Source organism: Haliaeetus leucocephalus, unplaced genomic scaffold (assembly GCF_000737465.1).
Source record: "Haliaeetus leucocephalus isolate CR32 unplaced genomic scaffold, Haliaeetus_leucocephalus-4.0 Scaffold849, whole genome shotgun sequence".
Taxonomy (NCBI): domain Eukaryota; kingdom Metazoa; phylum Chordata; class Aves; order Accipitriformes; family Accipitridae; genus Haliaeetus; species Haliaeetus leucocephalus.
The window spans coordinates 1,951,102-1,975,362 of record NW_010973285.1 but is presented as its reverse complement, the minus strand read 5'-3'; the positions used below and the strand labels follow the sequence as shown (position 1 = coordinate 1,975,362).

Genomic DNA, 24,261 nt, shown 5'->3' with positions numbered 1-24,261 from the left:
TTTATGTTCTGTTAGCCTTCTCATGTTGTTACAGAGGATGAAGCTTGGTAAACTACTACCTGAGCAATACGCTGTATTTAGGGTCACATACCGTAAGGCCAGCAAAGTCTATTACAGTTGTCTAGCATGTCCTGCCATTCATCACAGGGCAATATGCCAAATAAGCATCGTGATATGATAAGATTTCCTGAATTAGAAAGTTCTTACTATTGGTTATGTTACAAAATCTTTTATTATCTTTTATCATAAAAAATCTGTGATATATCTTTCTGAACTGTGGATACCAACACTGGATAAAATATTAGATGTTACATTTTACACTTAAATGTCATTATCAAAGAGTGCTTTGTCTTCTGCTCTGGCGTGTACCTGAGAAGTATGCTTTAAGGAAGAAGAACCTCACATAGAGCTAAAGTGCTGGAGAAATGTTCAGCATGAGGAACTATACTGCTGCTTTGAAATGCATCTACTAACAGAGGCATGCAAATGATGGTGTAAGAAAGGAACAGTGGACCACTTAAAATGGGGAAGCTAAAGACAGTTGAATGCTGGTTTATTTGTACTGAATCCTAAATCTGCTCCTTGTAAAAAAGCTTTCAACAGAACACCAGTCCTGACAATAGCAAAATCAAAGTATCCCCCAAACACCCTCAACAAGATCTGCCAGAAACAACAGATTAGCACAATGCCTCCTTCCATAATCTAATTCATATTTTATTACTACTTAGAATACATAACAGTTATTCAAAATGACATTAACTTTCTATATGTTTAGTCATCACTGATGGCATAAGACTTTAACCGGATTACGTGATGTACATGCTTAGTTCACTGAAAGTTCTCTTACTATGCTTATAATTTTTTAAAATACACCTTTTAAAATTAATCCAGCAAAGCATCCAATGGCTGATAGTACCTTTGCCTCCCGCAATATTAAATCGCATTAATTTATGTTAAGGGAATTGTGCATACTTCTATCTTACAATGAATAAAGTGGTTCACTTCGCTACTGATTTCACTTCACCTATAAAAGTGGTACTTTTAATGCTATTAGTTGGTTAACAGTTTAGACAGCTAATATTAAGTTCTTTAGATTTTATGTACTCGAAACATCAAGTTTCTCAGATTACACAAGTTAAATTAGTGAAATTCATGCATTTAAATATGGCCTTTGCACACCGGATTTATATTTAAAACCTGGACTTTCTTTGGGGGTTTGCTGCAAACCATATGCTTACCTGATATAAAGGCAAACTAACTTCACTGTAAAAACTAAGAAAATCTTAACACTAGGGAACTGCTCTCTGTCTTTACCTGTGGTTGCAGTCTTTGCTGACTTGGATGTTGTTGTATTTGCTGCATTCTTGGTGTCCTTATCTTTCTCTTCCACTCGAGACTTTACTTCTGGGTTAGAGATATTTTTGGTTGCCTTCTCCGCAGACTCCTTCTTTTTTGGAGAAGTTGTTTTGGAAATTTTGTCTAAAGATTCTTTTATAGCTGGCTTTGGTGAAGCCACTTGTTTTGATTTACCATCACTTTTTTTAACAGGAGAAGAGGACTTGGTCTTAGTACCCTGCTTTTTTGTCTTTGTCTTTTCTTTGAGGTCCTTCTTCAAAGGTTTACCTAAATTCTGATCAACGGGCAGAGACTCTGGGTCAACCATGGAAACATCAGGGTGCCTAGGAGAAGGGCTGCGATCCTGCATCGGGACAGGTGGCGGGTCAATGTGTTTGTAAGTAATTGTCTTGTCCGTCGGAATGGTTTCTGACTCATCTTCTGAGTCAATGTTAGCATCTGCAGTGATGGAAGGACATTCCTCAGTCTCCGGGGGAACATCTGAATCGGTCTGAGATGGGGCAGACTCGCTCACGGACGTGGGTGGGGTTTCATCACACTGCCGCCCTTGCTGCTTTCCCCCAGAAGGTGGCTGAGCTCCCCCAGATTGCGTTAATGGCTTCTCTTGATCTTGAGACTGTTCTTCACTTGCAAACCACTCAAGGGGGTTCGGGTTGATAAATGAGGGTGAAAGTTCAGTTTTGGGATGTTTATATTCGCAAGAGGACACAAGGCATAAGTCAACATCTTGACGGGACTCTGCTAACGATTTTCCTGGAGTGAAATGTGCACTTGCTTCATAGGAATAGCTGGTAGCTTCAGGTGACCTGGTGGCTCTCCCAGTTGTCTCAAACGAGTAACCTGTGGCTTCAGGTGAACTGGAGGCTTTCCCAGTTGTCTCATAGGAGTAAGCCATGGCCTCTGGTGACCTGGTAGTTCTCCCAGTCGTCTCATAGCAGTAGCTAGTGGCTTCTGGTGACTTAGTGGTTTTCCCTGTTCTCTCATAGGAGTAATCCATAGTATCGGATGATCTGGTAGCTTTCCCAATTCTCTCATAGGAATAATCTGTGGCCTCAGGTGATTTGGTGGTTTTCCCAATTGTCTCATAGGAATAATCTGTGGCCTCAGGTGATTTGGTTGTTTTCCCTGTTGTCTCATAGGAATAATCTTTGTCCTCAGGTGACCTGGTGGTTTTCCCAGTCATCTCATAGGAATAATCCATGGCCCCTGGTGACCTGGTGGTTTTGCCTGTCACCTCATAAGAATAATCTGTGGCCTCAGGTGACCTAGTAGTTTTCCTGGTTGTCTCATAGGAATAATCTGTGGCCTCAGGTGACCTAGTAGTTTTCCTGGTTGTCTCATAGGAATAATCTGTGGCCTCAGGTGATCTAGTAGATCTTCCAACTGCCTCATAGGAGTAGCTAATATCCTCTGGTGACCTAGTAGTTTTCTCTGTGGCCTCATAAGAATAACTAAGTTCTTCAGGGGACCTGCTGCTTTTCTCTGAATCTTCTTTTTCTGGGCTAAGTAAAGGTTCTGGACTGTGCTTTGTTAGGGGTTCCTGGTAACCGAATGCTTTGACAGAGGACACCTGCAGTGACAATGAAGGTGTGTGACTAGCTGACACCACTTCTGTGATTGCAGGAGGTGAATCTGGAAAACTAGGGGAGTACAGAGGAGAAGATTCCCTTGGAGTTAATGGAGATAGGTCAGACTTTGGTGACAGCTTTTCTCCTAGGCTCTGCACTTTTTCTGAGGTAAAAGAAGAATGTAGTGACATATCTCTGGGTGGAACAGCACCTGAAAAAGTTTCCTCTGGCAGTGGTGAAGTTACCTGGGAAGGTGTATGAGCTGATGAAGTTGAGGATGAAGCTTCAATTTGAGAAACTGAAATAATTTCTGAAATATCTTTCTCCTGAGAGTAAGATGACTGCTCCACAGGGGAAATCTTCTGTGCAAAGGTAGGCTCCTGTATATCTGAAGGGCTGTAATCTACTTCTGTTGGTCCATTTTCAGATATATGGTGTATACTGGTGCCTACAGTAGGATATTCTGGAGATTGCCTACTAAAGTCCATTGCTAAAGACTGCTCAGGGGACTCCTGACCAAATTCTACTGACATAGTTGACTGTTCAGGAGATCTGTGATCATGCACTGGTGTTCTTGATTTTGCTGTCTTAGGTGAGAAATCTGGTGGAGAAATTGACATTGGCCTTGGGCACTCTTCCTTAGATGGAGACATTTCTGTTTCCTGAAAAGTTGTTGGTGTTTGTACAACTGACACTGAAAGGGAATCATCAACTTCGGTAGAGTGGGGAGATCCAACCTCAGCATGCAAAGAAGGAGATACATCATCAGTAGTTGGTTCTGGAAATGAACTAGTAGCAACAGATGCTGTAGAGACAGAAGCTACTCCTTCTATATGGGAATAGGTGTCTTCTGCTACCACCTCATCAACAGGAGTTGCAGACTTGTCAGAAACAGTACCTTCAGAAATTGACATTTTGGTATCTTCTTTTAAGGAACCAAACTGACCGATATCTATTTGAGTAGGTGAGAGATCACCTGCTAACTTCCGCTCATCCAAGACCAGGGAAGACTGGGAGCTGCTGGGTTCTGTATCCTCCATTTTCCTCTCTAGGCTGAAGCCTTCCTTAATTACCATAAACTCCATGCTTTTTTCATCTTGTTTTTCTTGGAAAAGGCCCACAGAGCTTGCTTCAGAAGCTGGGCTCATCTGAACAGGTGATTTTTCTTTTTCAGGTTTCTCCTCAGAAGGACTTCCATCATCTCTGGTGGGAGACTTTAAATCAGCACTCAAAAATGTATCATAACCAGTCTCTGAACCTATCAGCGGTGGACTCCGCAGAGGTGAGAGAACCTTTTCAATAGGAGATTCTGAATCTGGCACAGGCTCATCCATAGGGCTTATTCTGGGTTTTGCAGACTCATCTTTGACTTCACTGAATTCAAAGCTGACAGGAGCTTCTGTTGACTTTTCACTGGTTTCAGAGGGAAGCTGACTGGACTTTTCGTCAGTGGGAGACTGATAATAAGGTGTGTGGCCAGCACTACCGGCAGCAGACTGTGAGGGAGATGCTACTTCTAACGTTTTATCTTCAGGGCTTGCACAGTGCTCTTCTGCAACTTCTTGATGTACATCAGGCAATGTAGCAATGGGGACAGGCTCAGATGAGACCTTGATTTCATTGGGAGTGAGTGAAAAGTTAACACTACGTTCACTCAGTGGTGTTTTGGCAACAGGAGATGGAGGGGACAAACTGTCAGCTGGACTCTTGGCTGGACTACGTTTTCCACCAACATCTTCTTGGTAGGGTTCTTTGATTTCTAATTTGGCAGTGCCTTGGATTTCACTTTCTTTTTGCCGGTATACATCTTGGAATGCAGATCTGCAGAATTTGTCTTCCTCTAATGAAGAAGGTGGTGAGATGGTGGAAGCTGAGGCATTATAGTCTTTACCTTCTGTGGCCTCTGTTTTGGAGCCTTCAGATAATCCATTAAAAGCATCTGGAAGTGGAGAAAGTTTAGGCCTGCCAAACTCTTGAGCGTACAGTGATGTCTCATACTTGGTAATGTTCACATACTCCTGAGAGGGTGAATCACTTTCCTCATTGTTAGTTTCATCACTCATGACATCACGGGGTGTTGACATTTCATCCATTGGAGTTGGTTCACTAGATATTTCGATGGTAGACTGTGTGTAACCTGAAGTAGCAGTGAATTCCTCAGGTTGATCTTCTCTATTTTCCTCATCAGAAACAGTGGCTTCACTTTCTGAACCACCAGGTAATGTCTCATCATGGATAGAAGACGCTGGCTCAACTGCTGGAGACTGAGGCTCTGAGCGTTTTGTTGGTGTAATTATAAGTAGGCCATATTTATCTTCAACTTCACCAGCTTCTGCAGCTTTGTCTACCACAGCCATCACATAGTCTTCTTCAGCTTCTATTTTTTCAGTTTCCTCTTCATCTCTGATGTCTTCTGCTTTGTCTTCCTCATCTTCTTCAGTCTCTTCAGTTTCTGCCTTTTCTATTGCTTCTTCCCTGTCTTCCTCAGCCCGTTCATCTGATGCCTCATAATCTGCCTTTTCAATATACTTTTCATCTTTAATGTTAGCATCTGCTTCAGCCATTATTTCTTCTGAGCTCTCTTCAATTTTTCTTGCTTCCTCCATATATGGTTTTGTGGTGTCCAGTGGTGTCTTTTCTTCTTCATCTTCACCTCGTTCTTCAGCTTCTTCTGTCTCTGCCTTTTCCTCATAATCTCCTGCTTCGGATGATTCTTCCAAGCCAGTTCCCTCATCTTCAAACTTTTCATTGTCATCAACCCTGTGCTTTTCCACAGGTTCCAATTCTTCAGGTGTCTGTTCACACTCACCCTCAGCCTCTGTGGTAGTTATGCCTTCATCAGAGGACTCAGCAGGTCCTTCATTATCTAATTTTTCTTTTTGTACTTCAAAGGCCTCTTTTTGTACTGTGCCAGTGAGTTTCAGTTCATCCTCTATAAGTGCAACTTGAGGTTTTGTTTCTTTTATTATTTCTACTTCTTCAGCTTTTAATTCCTCAAAATCCTTTGTTAAATCCTCTGGTGAAGACATAAGGGATCTCTCTGCTTCAAGTTCCTTTCCACTGGCTGTAATTTCTGCAGCTGCTACAGCTGCTACAGTTGTGGCAGCAACTCCAACTGCTGCAAGGGCAGCTTGTGCTCCACTGACTTTGATCTCCTTCTTAACAGTCTTAACTTTTCCTTTTTCCTTTGGCTTTCCAGCAGGTACTGCTTCTTTTTTAGCAGGTTCCTCCTTCTTTTGTGGTTTAGGCTTTGCTGCTGGCTTTTTGGCTTCAGTTGAAGGAGTAGCTGTCTTCTTTGTTTCCTTAGGAACCTTTTTGATGTCCTTTTTGGCTTCTTTTTCTTCCTTCTTAATTTCCTTCTTCTCTTCTTTTTTACCTTCTTTTTTAGCTTCCTTTGGTGGAGCTTCTTTCTTTACTTCCTTCTTAGTTTCCTTCTTCTCTTCCTTTTTCACCTCTTTTTTAACTTCTTTCTTGATCTCTTCTTTTTTGGGTTTTTCCTCTTTTTTGATGGGTGTTTTCTCCTCTTTTTTAGAAACCTCTTTCTTTGGTTTTTCTTTTTCCTCTTTCTTTTCTTCAGGTTTTGCTTTGACTTCCTTTTTCACTGGCTTCTCCTTTGACACTTTTGGTTTTACATCTGTAGTTTGTTTTTCAGAAGTTTCAGATTTTACTAATTGTTCTTCTTTACTTGTTATGTCCTTTTCCGCCACTATAGGTTTGGTCTCCACTTTTGCTGGTTTCTCTTTTTTAATTGGAACTTTTTCTTTGCTTTCCAACTTCTGAGGCTTTTCTGGTGCCAGACTAGGCCTTGCAGGCTCCGGTGTTTCTTCTTTAGACTCTTTTCTGACAGGCTTGCTTGGTGGTGTCTTTCCAGCAGGCTTGAGACTCTCCTTGCTGTCTGTTCGTTGTTTCAACTTTGCTTGTTTCACAGCTGGACTAGCAATGTTCCCAGTTAGGTCTTTCTGTGTAACCATTGGTTGTTTAAGGAAGTCTAAGTGTTTGAGTTTTTCTAGTCCTTCTAGAATACTATATTGGGTGCTGTTTCCAGGGAACAGAACTCGGACTATTTTTTCTGCAGGATTAGCTGGGTGCCACACAATCAGGGACGAGACAGAGGTAAAGTAGGATAATGGAATGTCTAGTTCTTGGCCATTCGGTAGCAGGAATTCAGCTTTATCTTTGTTAGTACCACTCCACTGATGCATAAAATATTGCATCTCTTTGCTATTTTTGACAGGATTAAGCACATACATCTCAAGTTTGCCAACTCCCATTTTCTGAAATAAAATGATGGGGTCAATGGTATTTCCCAAGTTTCTGAAAAGAGGTTCTGGTTTCATAGACAATTTATTTAAATACTGGAGAGTAAAACAAGCTTCTTCTACACTCCTTTTCACTCTAAAGTTAGGATCCAGGTTCTTCAGGTTCTCAGGTACATTAAGGAATACAACTCCTAAATCAGGCGAGATCAGATTTTTCATCCAGTCACTGTTGGTAGTAGACCCTTGGGACTGTTCCTCTTCTAGTTCAGCTATCTTTCGCTGAAGCATGCTATTAATTCCTGGCAGGTTGTCATCTCCAATGTGAGTGAGCAGAATGGAATCTACCCTGTCCAAGTGCCGGATAAGTTTCCAAAAGCAAGATTTTCTTTCAGATCCTCCATTGATAAGCATGTTGAATCCATTCACTGCAAACAATGCAGAGTCCCCTCTTCCCCCTGGGAAAATATAACAGCAGGGTTTGGAGAGTTTCAAGAAGCCTCCTGAGGTTGGAGGTTCCAAAATGTCAAAAGGTGATGGCACTTCTACTGATTCTGACAGATACTCTGTGAATTCAGAGAGTCCTTCCATTTCGGGCAATATGGAAGCTGAGTTGAGTTTAATGTTAATAAAGTCTTGAAGGTTGTGTCTGTCAAGGTTGGAATTTTTCCAGTCCCCTTCCTCAGGGCAGAAAAGAGTTAGGCTGGCTTTGTTGGCAGGGTGTGTGGTGCTCAGTAATTCACCAATCTAGGGTTGTAAAACAAAAACACAAGAAGATGCATGTAAATTCATTTTTTAATGACAATTACTGTCAGAACATAATATGTCCTGATCAGATATAGATAACACCTTTTCCATTTGCTTCTGCACTGGTCAGTACCCATCCTAGAAGCTAAAGGAACCTGTTACCACAGTTAGTTTACTACTGTGTTTTTTTAAATACAAAGAAGGACCTTATTCCTGGTCCCCATTGCCCAAAGGATGACAGTACTCCAAGGTTCCCCCTTCCCTCCTCCACCCTTTATAGGAGGATAGTACAAGCTTTTATATTGAGAGGGCATGAGGACTATGAGGCTAACACTGCCAGAGCTGCCATTATGTCTACCATTGTCTCCTGAGTCTCCCTGCTGCCCCAGTCCACCCAGAAGAACCAGCCAAATATCTAAGGGACAAGCACATTCTCTTAACCGGCAGAAAGTGACTGCAACTCAGAGGAGGCCAGCATCCTCCCAGGGGCAGCCGCCTTCCTTACCCCTTCTCTCATGGGATATATTCCACCACACCATCATTACTGCAGTTCCTTCTGCAGGCTGCTTCCTGAAAAGCCAGCACCGCTCCCAGATTAGCACGACTGACTGCAGGGGAGTTTTTCAGAACACTAAGAAATGAGCTACTGCTTCAGAAATGCAAACAGCGACAAATTTTGTAATTTTGAGACTACAAGGTACAGGGCTAAAGAAAGAGCCAGAAAAATGAGTTAGGGTTAAAAATGCTCTTGTCCTTATTTTGATATTAAACTCACAGGCCACAAAAGTTGAAATTTACAATAACTTCATTAATTTTGACAGTATTTGATAACGTGCTAATACCAAACCAGCTGCTGAAATAAAGGCACAGAAAAGAAGTTCTATGCCATAGTATGAAGACCTGTTGTTCTGTTCCAGTCTGAATGAAAAAACAGTATTTGATGGTCCCAGATTAGTAGACAAACAAACATGAAAAAGTATGACGTATTTCATAGCTTCTTCCAGTTCCACAGACACTTTCATTTGACTTTTTTTTTTTACTGACAGTTAGATTTAATGTAGTCCATTTCTGTTCTATTTGCTCTTAACAGAGACCACCAAATTATGTAAACATCTTCTTTAAAGAAGTAATTCAGACATAAAATATCAGTGCAAAATATACCAGCACATCATCATGCAAAATACCACAACTTTCTTTGCAGAGACTCAAGTGTCAGTTCAAGCTGTGAGAACAGTTTTCATAAAGACGATATAGGTTATGCTACAGCTGAATAATTTTAAAGTCTTGGACCACAAGCTGAATCAGCAGAATAAATGAATATATAAAAAATTAATGATGTTTGATTGCACTAGAGCTCTTTAGGCCTCCATGTGTGTTTGTCTCCCTTCCTTTCCTTGTGTTACGTAATTTATTTTCGGCATTTACCAGAAATAAAACTCAACAAAGATGCAGTGGCTGTCATCCAAAGAAAAATAAATCAACCAATACCTACATAAAGCAGAAAATAATATTTTCTATCTTTCTTTGCCAGCCTTACTTAGTATCCAAGCCATTTGACAGGACTATAAATAAATCTCACCCATATGTCAGATATGGCTTTGTCTGAAAAGGAGCAAAGGAAAAAACAAAGCAAAACAAAATAAAAGGAGAAAAGGCTGAAAAGGATGAAAGATAAGGAAAACAGGAGAACCATTCCTGTTGTTTATTGCAGAAATTAGAAAAGAAGGGCAGCACAGACCACAGCTCTGAAATGGATTTAGGATCTCAAGTGTACTCCTTATGCTGTGTCTCTGATTGGGGTTGAAAATACATTATTAGGAAGAGACAAAAGAAGTAAAAGATCACTTCCTCTGGATGAATAAAACCAAGTCTGTTGCACACATAAGGAGATAACTTGACTGCAGACTGCTTCTAATGTAGGGCCAATTTTCTGGCTAGATTAAAAAAAATCATACAGTAATACACTGGGCTAATGAATATACTTGGAACAAGGTTTGGGGTTAGTCCTTTCCAGTTTATATTATACCATATCTGGATTTCTGTTTCATACTCCTAAATTCTGACTGACTTTGCTCCTAAAAGTTGGCACACATAATGCAGACAGTGTTAAGCCACTGGTAGCGCAGGCCAATGAAAAGTTGGAGAAAAATCATTCCACATGTAGCTCGTATCTCTTAGGAATAGCAAGTTCAGGACTGCCCCTGAAAAGGCCTCAATGTATTTGCATTTCAAATGGTGACACCAAAGATATTGACAGTTCCACTGCTTACTCTATTTGATAACACAGATATGTAACTGCTCCTTCTCTTCCCTGGATTCAGTCACTCTGGGAGCACAGAAATGTATCTGTGAAGCTGATCATCTTTTCAAGTACTGAGAGAAATCTGTTGAGGAATCCTTGAGTTTTAAAGGTGTCAGAGCTAGTGAAGGCAAACAGCAAGTTTGCTGCTCAGAGAAAGCACAAGATTGTTTCCTATGTTGGACCACAAAGGTAAAAAGAAAGGTTTTCCTCTGCTAGCTGTTGTTGCAGAGGCCATGGAATGGGACATCTTCAATCTTCTGGCACAGGAGAGGTTGAAAACACCTTGAAAACACTTCTAGGCATTGCCTGCAGGGAGTTCTGCATGCTAGAGATGGATTTCTGAATTAGACTTTCTAAGAGTATCCCCCAAAGGGTATTTCTTTATTTGTAAGCACATTCCTTGGCCATAGTTCAGGTTTGGTCCAGCAAAGTAAAAATGGGCAGAGAAACACCAACTCTACACAGTACTCATCGAACCTTACATGCTTATAGAATCATAGAATCACTTAGGTTGGAAAAGACCCTTAAGATCATTGAGTCCAACTATAAACCTCACACTGCCAAGTCCACCAGGGTCAGGACAGAACAGGAATTCTTTCTTCTGATCACCACTTGGAAATACACTAGCCACTTTTTTCTAGCCCTTTTTTGTAAACTTTTTTCCAATTTGTAGCCCACCTAAAAACTTCCAGTAATGGGACCTTTAAAAAATGTCGCATACACAGACTGCAGTATGGCAAATGCAATCTTTCTTTGCTTTTGTGAAATCTTGTAGAAGCCCAAGGCTCCAGAAGAAATAAGCTGGAAGTCAAGACTGTCAAAAAGCCATGCTGGCTGGCTGGTGAGCCTGCTGCCAGCCGCAGATACGAGCCAAGTGAGCCTTGCTTATAGCCCACAGGAGCATGCCCTGCACGCCCACCACGGTGGCAAACCCTTGGTGACTGTAACTCCTGGCCAAACACCTCCCCTCCGCTTTCCAGCCAACAATTTCACTTCCTAACAGTAATGGTAGGATTAGCCCTAGTTTTGCATGTAGTCATAAAGTCATTATGTGTCGCTAATTAGCCAGAGGTACAAGGAGCTTGGGTATGCAATTTCATAAAAAAGTAACTCTGTGAACTGCCAGTGAGTTTTACACATCATGCGTGTTTCAGAGAGCAGGAATCCAGCTCTTTCCCCAGCCCTACAACCGTATGCTGAACAAAGAGGCTTTGAGAATAGGACCAAAGGGACACAATAAGATCACGCTGGAGCTCATGCAAACTTTGCTTTTTCAGTGCTGAAGTTTCAGATCTCACTCCACTGACTTGCTCCTAATTAATTTTGGAAACTAAATTCCTAGGGATGCAGCCATATAGTTTATTTAAATATATACTTTACACAGCAGCCAAATTAAGTGTGACAGCTTGTTTACTATGGGTTCCTGGCCTATGGGAGCTTTCAGACACAGTACATTAAGCAAGACAGCAAAATAACAAGTCATGAAACAAATGGCATTAAATACCAGTATACTTCTTACTTATCTTTTTGGTATGTAAAAATCACAAGATTTACAGATTTCACTGGCCAGATTTTAAACACTACTATAAAGAAGCCAAGCAGGTAGGTGGTGCAAAAAACTACAGTTTTTCCAACAGACAGCCTCTGTCTTATTTAATGTCACCTATTACTTAGCTGCCACCAGGCAAGAACCTGGTGTCAAGTTCAATTTGTCTGCTTTGTATGTGCACCTTAGATAAACAACCTGTATATTTTAAACACAGCACTACCTCCTTCCATTGTCAAAAGTTTCCTTGATTTTCTATTTCTGGAAGTTACAATTTAAATCCCCAAATTAAAATTTAATTCTTTTGTTAAGCAATTTATATCAAATCTAAAGTAAACTAAACAAATGTTTTGAAAGAAAGCCTATAATGAATAGTAAAGAGCATCAGCATCAGGCTGCCAGTGCTAACTCTAACAACACAGAGGGCCATTTTCAACCTTCTAAAAACCTCTTCCATCACCTGACAATGTACAGAAGACACTTTTCTGAACACACCTCCTGATCTGTGAAGATCTCAATGAAGTTCTGGAAGGAGAAGGACCCTGATTGAAGAATGAGTTCTCCTGTGTTTTCAAAGCACTGTCCGGTTAGTACAAGGAGCTTGTGTCTTGCAGCATCTGTGATCATTAAGCGCACCTAGAGTGAAGGAGAGAAATGTATCAATAATGGGAGTTACCATGTGTTTCTATGTTCTGCTGAGAATGTGCAGTTTCTCTCTCGTACTTTAAAACATATTTTGCACCAGAGTCGCCCAGGACTGACGAAACATTATTAAGTTATAGTGCTGTTTACAAAAGACAATGAGAAAGGTGCAAAAGTGAAAAAAAGGAGGGACAAGAAGCAATTAGAGAGAAGGTCTGATGAATAAACCAAACTAATGACATGGAAAAAAGAGCAAGGAGCAGAACGGAATAAAATTTTAATGAAAAAAATATATTTTCAATTAACAAACATATTCTTTATGTAACTCAGTGAATTTTAACAGCACTGTATCAGGACAGCCTTGGTAAGCTGTGTTCCATGTGCTAATGAGAGACAACTGCATGTGTCAGACTCAGGTTTTGGAAGGCTGCTCTTTCCTAAAGTACAGCATTACTTGCCTCTCAGTTGTGAAAACATGACTGAAAAGTTACAGCCACAAATCACACATTAAAGTGTCATATTTAGACTGTCATTCTGTTCTAAACTGAATCATCTAGAAGGTCAAGGGACAATTCTGTTTCACCATAATCATAAACTTGAACTTCAAGCACTCAGATACACTCATATGCACGGTTTACATCTCATGATGTCACTAACTATGGACACTGTAAATTTTTGAAGTGTGCCAGCCCAAGACCTTTTTCAATATAAATACAATAATATATATAATATATAATGAATAATAAATATAATTTCAATATAAAAGTAAATTAAGTGGATGCCTGATGGCACAAATGAGTCTACTACTGAGAAATAACCTTCTGCATTTTTAAATAACTCTTAACTATTTTAAAGTAGATGCTTGTTACTTTACTTGACCCTCACTACAACTACCAATAATTCCTGTTTCCCCCCAAGGGGGAGATTTACTCCCATGCTAAGAGAAATCCATATATTCAGTATACTTCTGTTGGCTGAATTCAACTTAAATTTAAGAATAAAACTAAACAAAACCTGTGTAAGATTCTGTACTGTTGAGTAAATTTTTTGCAAATATTTCAAAAGTGTTGTCCAACACTGAAAATTCAATTCAGCTTATGGTAAGGTATGAATTTCAAGTGCACTAATTCCTCTGTTTAAGGAGGGATTAAGTTAAACCAGAATAGTGATTCCAGAACAAGGCTATCTACATATTAAACTAAATGAGCAGAGTCCATCTGGAACAACACCACATGATATTGCATCCAAGCTCTATCTCCATGGAGATGACATAATCACCTCAGCTCTCCTAGCAAGCTATGCTTTCAAATTTTTATATTGATTGTTAAGCAATCAGTTGTTCTAAAGAATTCCCACTTACGCCAGGGAGGCTGAGCCAGGAAGGCTCAACCTGAATCTCTGCTGAACAATTTGAGTTTTCAGTACAAGTAGAAAAAAGGCACTGATGAGTATGCATCAAAAGAAGATCCCAAGTCTACCAGATTTTCATTGTTATTTTATTAAATAAGTGACCCTGATGCTGAGCAGCAGAAAGTTCCTTTAATTAAATGCAGGACTAATACTGGTCTGTCACTAATTGCACTAAATAATTACAAATTCAGCAATATCCCTGCTGGATCGAGTGTATCTATTTCTATTTCAGACTAAAATATAGATAAGTGCAGCTGGCTGTCTGATGTGTGTTTCTGTAATCTTGTCTGGTTTAGCTGTATTAAAACCATAAAAGAACTGGCTTCCTCTTCTGTGTTTTCTCTTGTTGCTGGCAGCAGTGTCGGGCAGTTTGCCAACTTATGTGTAAACTCACCAGGTTTTCCAACAGCAAAATTATTTCCTGACTTGTGAATCACAGATATGTGACTGACAAATAATTCCCCTTCAACCTATTTTATTAATTGATGATGAAATACATTCTGCAGAGCTAGCAAACTCTGGCAAGAAAAAAAAAGTAAATAAATGCTTGCAGATTACGGAGCATAATGTATGATACACATGGAAGACCTTCAAGAGACACATAAATTCTGTGTCTGGTTATAACCAAGGCTTCCCAAAGGACTACCAGAAGTTCATCTCCTGATTTCAAGACCACTCCATTTCAGAAGAAATACTGCAAGGTGATGATTCTGTTCAGCTTTAACCTTGGTTAAATTCCCAAATCGCTTGAAGAAAGCTAATAGCAAGATGTAGCCTCAGTCAAAACGGAGGTAAAGGTGGAATATGAACAGAGACAGGAGCATCAGCAGTGGTTTCCCAGACTTAGGTACAGTTGCAGGAGTGTTAGAGCAATGGAGTGGGGTCTTCTTCAGAAGGAAGTAACTGTTCATGGGGGTTTCAGAAATTTGTTGTCTTTGGGAAACTACAGCCTCTCTCCCTTTGGGCCTCTCTCTTCTGGGAGGTATTTTGGCATTTGACAGAACATGACTGGAGCTTTGGGAAGAACCATGCCCAGACTACCACCACTATGGCTATTAGCAGGAATTTCTTTTAATATATTTTTCCTTTGTTTTTCCTGAATGGAGACATTCAAGTTCCTCTTCTGGTGAAGTCAGAGCTCCATGGTATATCACTGTTTCTCCAGATGCAACCTGTAAATCTCTTGATACATGAAACAAAGTTTTCTGTTTGCCATAATGGGCAGAGCATGTCTATTCCAACCTCTGATTTAATTCTCCTGCCTCTTTCTTACTGTCTTTTTCTGGCTTGTCTCCAGTCAGAGTCTTGCTTAGCCAGCCAAGGTAAATCTCAGCTTGTAACTTCTGGCCGTGACCAGTTTGCCAAGATGAAAGTGAAGTAAAGATTGCCTCCCACAGTCTAGCGAGAGGAAATTAACAGTAACCTAGCCAAACATCTTCCAGAGCCAAAGGAGTAAAACCAGGGTTCAGAAGTCATTAATGGGCCTCAGATTGTGTTCTTCCATGTGGTCATCCATCAAAGGTATGATGAGCAACAGCGACAGAAATGGCATTTCCCTACTTTTGGCAGTTCCTTTGGCTCTTCCCTCCCTCCACACACACTCACTTTATAGCTTTTTACTCTGAATGTCTAAGAGCTGCTACCCAGCTGACACCCTTGCTCCTTGCCAAGTACCTCTAATGCCTTGTAAGAGATTTTCATGCATAGTTTTTTAGTGAATGAGCTGCCATTTACTGAAGTGACTTAGTTATTTAAACTTTTACAACTTCAGAAATGTCACCTGTTTCAGAGTCCTTCCTCCTGTTTGTGTTTAATATCACTTAAGGCTGGTAACAAAATGGATTTTTCACTATGTACTACAAGAAGAGCTGCTTCATTTCTCAACAGAAATGGTACTGTGTCAGAGCTTCCCAGCACAGGCTAGCAATGCAATTATCCCTATTTTTTCAACCTTCAGTCTCACTAGCTAAATTTGTCAATTTTGTCTTTGAGCTACATGCTCAGTTCTTTGACTCTACTCTGGTGAGTTCATGAGGAATTGGCAGTCTTCTTCTGGGGCACTGTCCAGAGTCCATTGATCATCTCACATGCTTTTGAAGAACAGATGGATCAGCCTAGAGTCACCACTACATAGCTGGTAATTCTTCTCAAAGACCTAAATTTGTCTCAGGGCACCTTCAGGCACTTTCTTCTTGTGTAAAATAAGCATCCAAAGCTACCAAACTATGGAGGAGCAGAAGAAAAGCAGATGCAGTTTCACCACAGCTGCCTCTACTTCATCAAGAAGGAAATTTGGTGCATTATCAGAAAATGAGTGCTGGGATTAGAGGTGTGTTTCTGTCCTATGCCTCTAATGTTTAGTCAGGAGTCTGGGAAAAAATGGAGAAAATCAAGAGATGGCTAATGTTTTTCATGGTGTTTGCTCCTAACATGTCCTTTCATCCACAGTTAGGACCTGCTCTTAGTCTGCTAAGACTCTGAATGATAGTACTGGAGTTTGTCAGACACTAAGCTGGAAGGCAACAACTGATATTCAAGAATCATCTCAACTACATGTGCTTCACTGCTCTCACCCTGTCCACTTAATGGAGCTTTTTTGACACTCCCAGTGAAGTATTTCTGACTTACCTCAGTACTAACTGCTTCATCTGAGGGATTGATCAGGACTACAGTTTCTAAGACATCACTTCTGTGGTGAAGAATCTTCTGACCTGCAAGCACAAAGAGAAAAAAAAGAAAAAGAAATTAAATTCAACCAGCATGGTTTAAACCATCACTTTCCATGAGCTTGTTGTACGTCCCGCTGTGCGACAGCTCTCTGGTCACCCAGAGCAGCACACACCGGCCACAGCAACTGCTTGTGCTGCTCATCTCTTCGGAAACACCCATGGCATGTGGTCCTTTGGGTCAGAAACACCGCTTTAGAAAATTCAAGGTAATGAAAACAAACTGGCAACAGCACCAGGTCCTGTCCCTTCTGCCTGGCCAGAGGAGTCCCTGTAACTTGCCTTGGTCTCACAGAGCTGGTGCAGATCAGGGACTGGAGAAACCATCAGCAGCTGAGCATCTGGCCCTTTATTTGCATGGACATATCTACACCACAGATACAGCTGAGATTACACAGCCCTGTAACATGCCCAGGTGGTTTTAATGAGCTTTTCCAGGAACTATTAGCAGCTTTGCCGCAGCAGCAGGAAAGTCAGCATAGGCTGCAAACTTCCCCTGCAAGAAGCAAAGTGAATACTTGCCTGTATGCCGGTGCTGCCCACCATGGCTAACAAGCACAATCTGTGAGACAAGCAAAGGAGCCCAGGGGTGTCCCCACTGCCCACCACCACCAACATGGCGTGCTCCCTGTCACACACTGTGGGAGCGCTCCCGAGCCAGACAGCACCCCACACAGACCCCAGGTCCCCAGCCACACCATACGAACCTGGTGAAATCTGGGACCCACCCTGCCACACTCCCCTTTCAGCCTTCTGCTAATATCGATTAACACTGGGACACTGGGAGAGATTCCCTATGGGGATGGTCAGACACTTGCTGTGCTGCCCTGCTTCATCTTCCTCTTGCTTACAAAAACTGTAGTAAGCAGTATTAGGCAACAAGAGTGAACAGGCGTACAAATAACAGCTAGCTCCTGAATGAATAACGTCCAGGCATGTTTGGAGCAGCCTTGCAGCCCACTGGCTTTCATGCTTAGTAGTTAGTCTGTCTCTGTATTTAATAGCGATATTCATCTGGAGTGGGTGCCAGAAAATCACAACAGGACTCTTGACTTTTTTTTTTCCCTTATGTTAATTGCAAGTTCTTATCAGGCTCTCTTTCTGTGAGAACTGCAGTGAGATTAATTAGCAGCTGTATTGTCATTCAGAAATCCAGACTGGTAATTGGTCCAAAAAAACAGAAGACCTGTGCCTTCCGAGCAAACTGCTCCGTGCAATATTAATCAATTAAAAGAATTAATTGCACTTAAAAGGAAGTACAAGGGACACAGAACAAGTCACCCATTTGCCAACTTAGAAAAGCTTCCCTGTAAACACACATAAAATAACGAGGCCAAGAAGGGCCACGCTGAAAGGAGCTCTGCATCCCGGAGAGCACCAGGCAGTGTGGGGCAGTCTGAGAGGGTGGGCAGCCAGCCTTTCCCACATCAGTCTTGGCGCTGCCCCTGGCCCTTCCCCGGGCAGCCCCCCACCCAGGCAGAAAGCCCTGCCTCCGCCAGTGATGGCCCCCTCCTCTTTGCCCTGCCTGCACCCCTCCTGCCCTCTCTCCTCCTCCTCACCCACCGAGCTCACAATGTGCTGCGTCTTTTGCTGTTGCTCTGGGGAAGCTCTGCATTTATAAGAGTAAGAGCTTACAATCAAATGATAGAAAGTGAAGGAGAAGGAAAAAGAATAATAATGTTCTCAAGTAAAATGTGAGATAGTGTTGCAGTTTACTGTCTTGTGCATGACAGTGCCTAGACACTTGTGGATAATAATCTAAGTTGTTTGAAGAAACCTTGTTTTCTTAACACCTATTTTTTTTGCTATACTTCTTTGAATGGAGACAGACTGTATGTTACAAAAGGGGAGGAGTGCAGGTCTGCCTCTGCAGCATCCAGTTCTGGCATTACCCTTTGTAACTCAATTTATTTTTATAGCTCTGCTTCCTTGCCTAACAGGAATGCATATATAAGGCTACATTCAGTAAAATATCCAGATGGCTCTGTTACCAGAGACTCCCTCAGAAGATGCTCTGCAATCTGATATTTTAGTTATTCTGCAGATTTCCCTCAAGTTAAGAGATTCAGCAGAGTTTATTGAATCTAGTCTTTACTGTTGGTAAGGAAACAAAAGAAATCATCGTCCTTTAGTTGCCACAGAAATTTCTCACTCAATAGTTGGTGACACAGAGCACACACTTTGCTTCAGGCCAGACTAAGCTTCATATATGATTAGACATTAACACATTAAACACAGGTAGAAAAGAAATGCGATTAGCCACATGCAATGTTAGACAAAGATGCATAGTGTCCATCTGACTCAAAGCACCCACTTTGGACTATAGTTTCTGGAAAGCAAGTCCTATCTAAAGACTTTCAGAAATAAATATTAATCATGTTTGGAAGAAATCTAAGGTGTCTGCTCATCCTTGATTTTTTTGAAGTAATGCTTCAAATTAAAACCAGATATGAATAAAGAGTCTTGGTTGGCAGCTGTTTGATTCAGAACCAGAACAGAGAGGAGAAGCAAACAGCATGTGGCAATTTCTTAAAGTGTGATTTCCACATGCATCATCCCAGTTCCTAAGAACATAGGATCCTATTGCTCCCCTACTTGGTCAAATATCAATGAATGACATTTATAGCAGGATTATTGAGATGGGGATGGTGTCAGTAACATTTCCTAGAGAAGTGACTGAACAGATTTCTAACTTACAGAGTTGATCTTTTCAGGCCAACCAAGAAGCATGATCATGGGGCCCACTTTTAACAGTGACTATGTTAAATTCGTGCAAACACAAAATATAAATGAATGGCAAGGGAAAAAAGGCAAGCTCTCCTTCAAATCTTGTTTAACCAAGGATCTCTACTGACCCACTTCTTACTGGGCATGCCTGTGTAACACCAGCCCATGGGGGTGCATGCTGTAGGCAGCAAGCTACTCAGTAGAGGGGTTCCCATCAGCCCTTCCTGCCACCCCAAATGGACACCAGCACTCACTTGCTCCCCATCAATGCCATTTCCACAGAAAGTAAACACTAGAGGAAGTTGTGAAATCTTTCCTGTGATGATTCTTGGCAGAGAAGGTGAAGGGAAAATACCGTCTCCCTGAAGATAACTATTTGACACCTGGGCTGGCATTCAAACACAACTTTTTGCCAACTTCAAACATCTTTTCTTTTTGATTGTAAAGAACTTAAAGTATTGTTTCACTGTCAGAAGACAGGACTGCTGTGTTACACCAGTCACCGTGCTGGGTGGCATTAGCAGGTGGCATAGCTTGCAAGGCTTGGTAACGAAACTTCCCACAAGCCATGAGTAGGCAATGAACTCTGAAGCTGGAAACGTTCAGTGCTCTACACTTGCAAGTAGCTCCAGCGCCCAGCCTCCACCCCCACCCCCCAGCTGCCCCTATCTTATGAAGGAATTTCTGGACATTGAAGGGAGAAAAACCCTCCAAAATGAACCATAAAACATCCATTCCTAGAGTTCTTTCTTCAACTCTGAGAAGAAATCTTTAACAAATAAAATCACTGAGGAAAAGACATTTTCCCAACAGGGCAATGCTGTGTTTGAGAAGCAGCAATGTGCGACCTTTTTCCTCAACATTTCTGGGTATAGATGGCAGGAAAGGCTTGGTGTATTTTAATTCCTACTCAGGACAATACTCTGTTTATTGATATCCACCCATAGTAACATCTTAAAAGCTTTAGTCCTCATTGCCTTTACATCCATGATAAGCAAGAGCTAGATGACTGAAAAACATTACCAGCTAAGGATTTTGTACATGTGAATATATAGGTGGCTTGGAAGCAAGGTGGGGGAAGAGAGGAGGGGTTTTACACTCTGTGTCTATGCATCCAAGCACTAAAGGTCAAAGCATGGGCAAATCAGACACTGTTTTACATTTAATTAGTTTGGTAGAAGAAAATACGACTTGAGCAAAACCAGGAGTAACAAATAGCTTGAGGAACACAACAAAAGTCTTGACCACTGAACAAGATGGAGCACGGTCTTCAAGCTGCTAAGACTCTGAAAGACAGTACTGGGGTTTGTCAGTCACTATGCTGGAAAACAATAACTGATGTTCAAGGATCATCTCAATGACATCTGTTTCAGATTTACCATGTCTGATGAAGGTTATTGGAAGGTTATCATATCCCTTGCACATGATACATTTAAAGCAATAAATTTCTTTGGAAAAAAGGAGCTTTTTTGCCTAGCCAACAGTAATGCAATAATCCATACATTTTAAATAACTTCAAACTGCTCATTTTTTCACCTTCTTTTTCTAGTGGCGACTTCAAATTTGTCCTCCAAAAAAGATGTGTTAACCTTGTGTTCAGCATGATTGTTCTATGTTATCAACACAGTATTCAGAGTTCTGGATGACTGGTCATCTAATGGTTGCTACTTCTTATACTAGCTGAATAAATATCTTTTTCCTTGTTTTCAACACAAAGATCAATAGGCATAAACTGTCAAATACTGCTGTAATTGTGACCAGCCCCCACACCTTCCCACTGTCAACCTGGAGGCAGTACATTGCAGCAACGATTCCAGACCGAGAAGAAAGGATCAAGATCCCCTTTTACAGCAGATTATCAATTATCTGAAGAAATCTTGTGTAAGTGGTATGGAGCACTCCATCCCCTTCACCTTCTCCATTGAAACAAGGCCCCCAGAGCACGTTAAGTTTCCTGCTGACCTAAACTGCAAGCTGGAGAAATAGGTAAGTACAGCATTAAGCAAGGTGGTGGGTTTTACAGAGTTGCCAAAGCAAATTCTGATGTTGTAAAAATCTGGAATTCTGTATCTGCAAGTAAGAAGAAAATGATTTGCAGACTTGATGGAGAAATGACTGTATAAAGTCCAGGCACTGGACTACAAGAGCAGAACTTCAGAAAGCCCCTTCCAGGCATGCTTTGAAAGCCCTGCAGGTGATGCTGGGGGCTGTAGAGGCTAATCAGTCAGTCCCCATCAGGTGACATGATGGGGAGTGCATAAGACAGGTATAACTCCATTTACATCAGAGAAAATAGATTCACTGCCTCCAGGGCTCAATTCAGCCCAATGACTTCTTAAATTTAAGCTGGGTGCAAGGAAAGTATAATCAGTTTTTCCAGCAAGAACTCTTATATTTGTACAAATATTGGAGTACTTTACACATTTCTAGGTGAAAATAAAATCCATACCTGCAAGGATACTGAGTTGGCATGACAGCTGTGAACAAAAAGTCAGCTCTACTAACATTGCTGAGCCCTCTGATGGTGACAAAGATTTAGAATAGTGACACTGACTGCAAAGTGTGACTGTTTTCCTTGTAATTCTTTAAACCTGCTTGCTCCAAACACAATGGTTAGTTCAGATTCATATCTAATGTTACATGCTTTTTATAGAGAATTACGTGTTGTTTCCACAAAGTTAGGTTAATCTTCCTTGCATCTGATCTGCTGGAATACTGAACCTTGTTGTGACTCTGCAGGAAGCATTTATCTTCTCCCTCTCCCTGCATAAATGGAATTCATATTCAAATTTCATGTGGTTCAGCTGCAGCCTGGTGATAGTTAAAACATTTTTCCTACTCACATCTGACTTTCAACAATTTATAAACTACAAGTCCTGAGAGGCAATGTCCTGCAGCATATTATATTTTAGGATTCTTAAGCTCACGTTTATTTAAGGAAATAAGGCTAGTTGCATATAATTTCATTTTAGTTCTTGGATAAGATCCGTCAGATCTCATTTGGGTTTATACTTCCAGGTAATAATAAAGCCCTGAAAGTGGAAGGCTAGAGAGAGGATGATGACAGAGCCTGAACAGTAACTGCAAGATTCAGCCTCCAGTTACTATACACAAACCCAGTTCACCAATCCTTGCTCAGGACTCTTGAACAGCAGTGAGGGAAAGTAAGCTGACCTGTTTGCACTAATATTCATAGCTGGATTCATATCTTCTGCCTTAAACTTTAATCTCCAATACTTCCAGACTTATGAACTGAGATGTGCTAGGAGCTGCTCCAGGAACTACAAGTGATCACAGTGGAATTCACTGCTCTGCGACTCATTCCCACTGAAATCTCCTGAAGTAAATTCAAGACATTAAAACACGTTTTCACACACCCTGTTGATCAAAAGACTAATTATATCAACTTTTCACACTAAATATTGATTTCTTGCCCTATTTGCCAATTTCATGTGACATCTGATTTGCTGTCAAAATACAGCCATTTATCAGGTGGAAGCAAACTGCTGCCCTTTCACTCCCATCTGTTACTGTCAAGGGCAAATCATTATCCTCAGCTGTCATTTTTCACCTTCAGAAACAGTATTTTTCACATAATTCTTGATGGTTTACAATTTCAGGGCTCTATGAAGGACTGTAAAGCATTAAAAATCTTTTCTGAGCAAATTAGTACTACAAAAAGCACTCTGAAAAAAAAAGTTGAAGCAAATCAGTCTAAAGCACAACAAAAATAGAAGTTTATATATTATATTATATTATATTTTTAATGCCAACTAAAATAGGTTTATCTCCCAAAAAGGGGATAAGCCACAAAAACTGAACCAAGTACCCTAGGGATTTCATTATCGATTTCACTGAGACTCTGGACAGGAATGAAATTTAAAACCAAGATTGCTGAAGACCTCAATAAAATCAGAGTCAAAGAGAACAAGAATACACCTCCTGTTTATATATTGGACTTGAAACAGTAGTGGAATCCAATACTCCTGATAAATGGGTTCACCCTTGACTTTGCTTAAGAAAAAAATATATCCAGTAGTCAGTCAACAGCACTAATCTGTTCAATGAGTTCAGCTACAAGTTATTGCTATTGAGCATTAAAATCTGCCACTGACAGGAAAAAGACAAGCCTTTTCTTGAAGTGAGTGACTGTCTTTAATTATTGGAATCCTTCTTTGATCAGGGAACCAAACATTCCTTACCCATCCTACAATAACCTATTATTCCCAATCCCTAAGATTTCATATTTCTGGGGGAACTATCCAATATGCTGACGAGCTGTTGTAGAGATTGCGGGTCCCTGGCAGCAATCTTTGCTTTCCCATTTGATGCCTAATTGTTGCTGTGGTCAGGCTTGGCTATCTCTGAACTCTCCCATTTCTGTTCTTTTGTTGGCCTGTGTCATTTACAATCCTCATGGTGGATAAAGCTCAAACCCTGGAAGCCCTGTCCACCACTATTTGGCAGCACTGTAATTTCAATGACAGGATGGCGAGCAAAGGACATAAATCTGAACTGGCACAGCTGGAATTATGCTTTGCAAACAGGTGAGTGCAGCTTTATGACCCTACTCCAAGAAATGATCACCTGTAATTATAGGAATGGAAAAAAAGGAGTGTTTAGATAGCAGAGCAGTTTAATATCTGGTCAGAAAGAGAGGGAAGAGTGATGGCTGGAAGGCCATGCAATGTCCCTAGTCATGAGAACTGCCTTGTTCAAAAGCACAGCTATAGTCAGTGTGGCTTTGAGAAGCCAACACCCCATCCCATCCCAAGCGTCTGACATGGGCTTTCACCAACAATTCATTTACCTGAAGTCACCATCTCACTCAGGAATCACCCTTCCAACCTTGAAATGAGAGGTTTCAGAGACAGCTAGAAGACTGTTGCACTCATAAGCACTTGCCAATGTGCTTGCCTATGTGACACCCTGTCCTGGTTTCAGCTGGGATAGAGTTAATTGTCTTCCTAGTAGCTGGTAC

The 24,261-nt window shown here is 41.0% G+C and overlaps 1 protein-coding gene across 1 annotated transcript in view; it reads right to left on the bottom strand.

Annotated features, from left to right (window-relative positions):
* MAP1B (microtubule-associated protein 1B) overlaps positions 1-24,261 on the bottom strand; it is a 65,884-nt gene that overhangs the window by 2,490 nt on the left and 39,133 nt on the right. The window contains exons 2-5 of the mRNA XM_010582788.1: positions 16,456-16,538; positions 12,271-12,411; positions 2,775-7,927; positions 1,315-2,672 (exon numbers count right to left, since the gene is read on the bottom strand). Of these exons, the coding sequence (XP_010581090.1) occupies positions 1,315-2,672; positions 2,775-7,927; positions 12,271-12,402 (6,643 nt within the window). The 5' untranslated portion in view covers positions 12,403-12,411; positions 16,456-16,538. The remainder of the gene's footprint in view (positions 1-1,314; positions 2,673-2,774; positions 7,928-12,270; positions 12,412-16,455; positions 16,539-24,261) is intronic.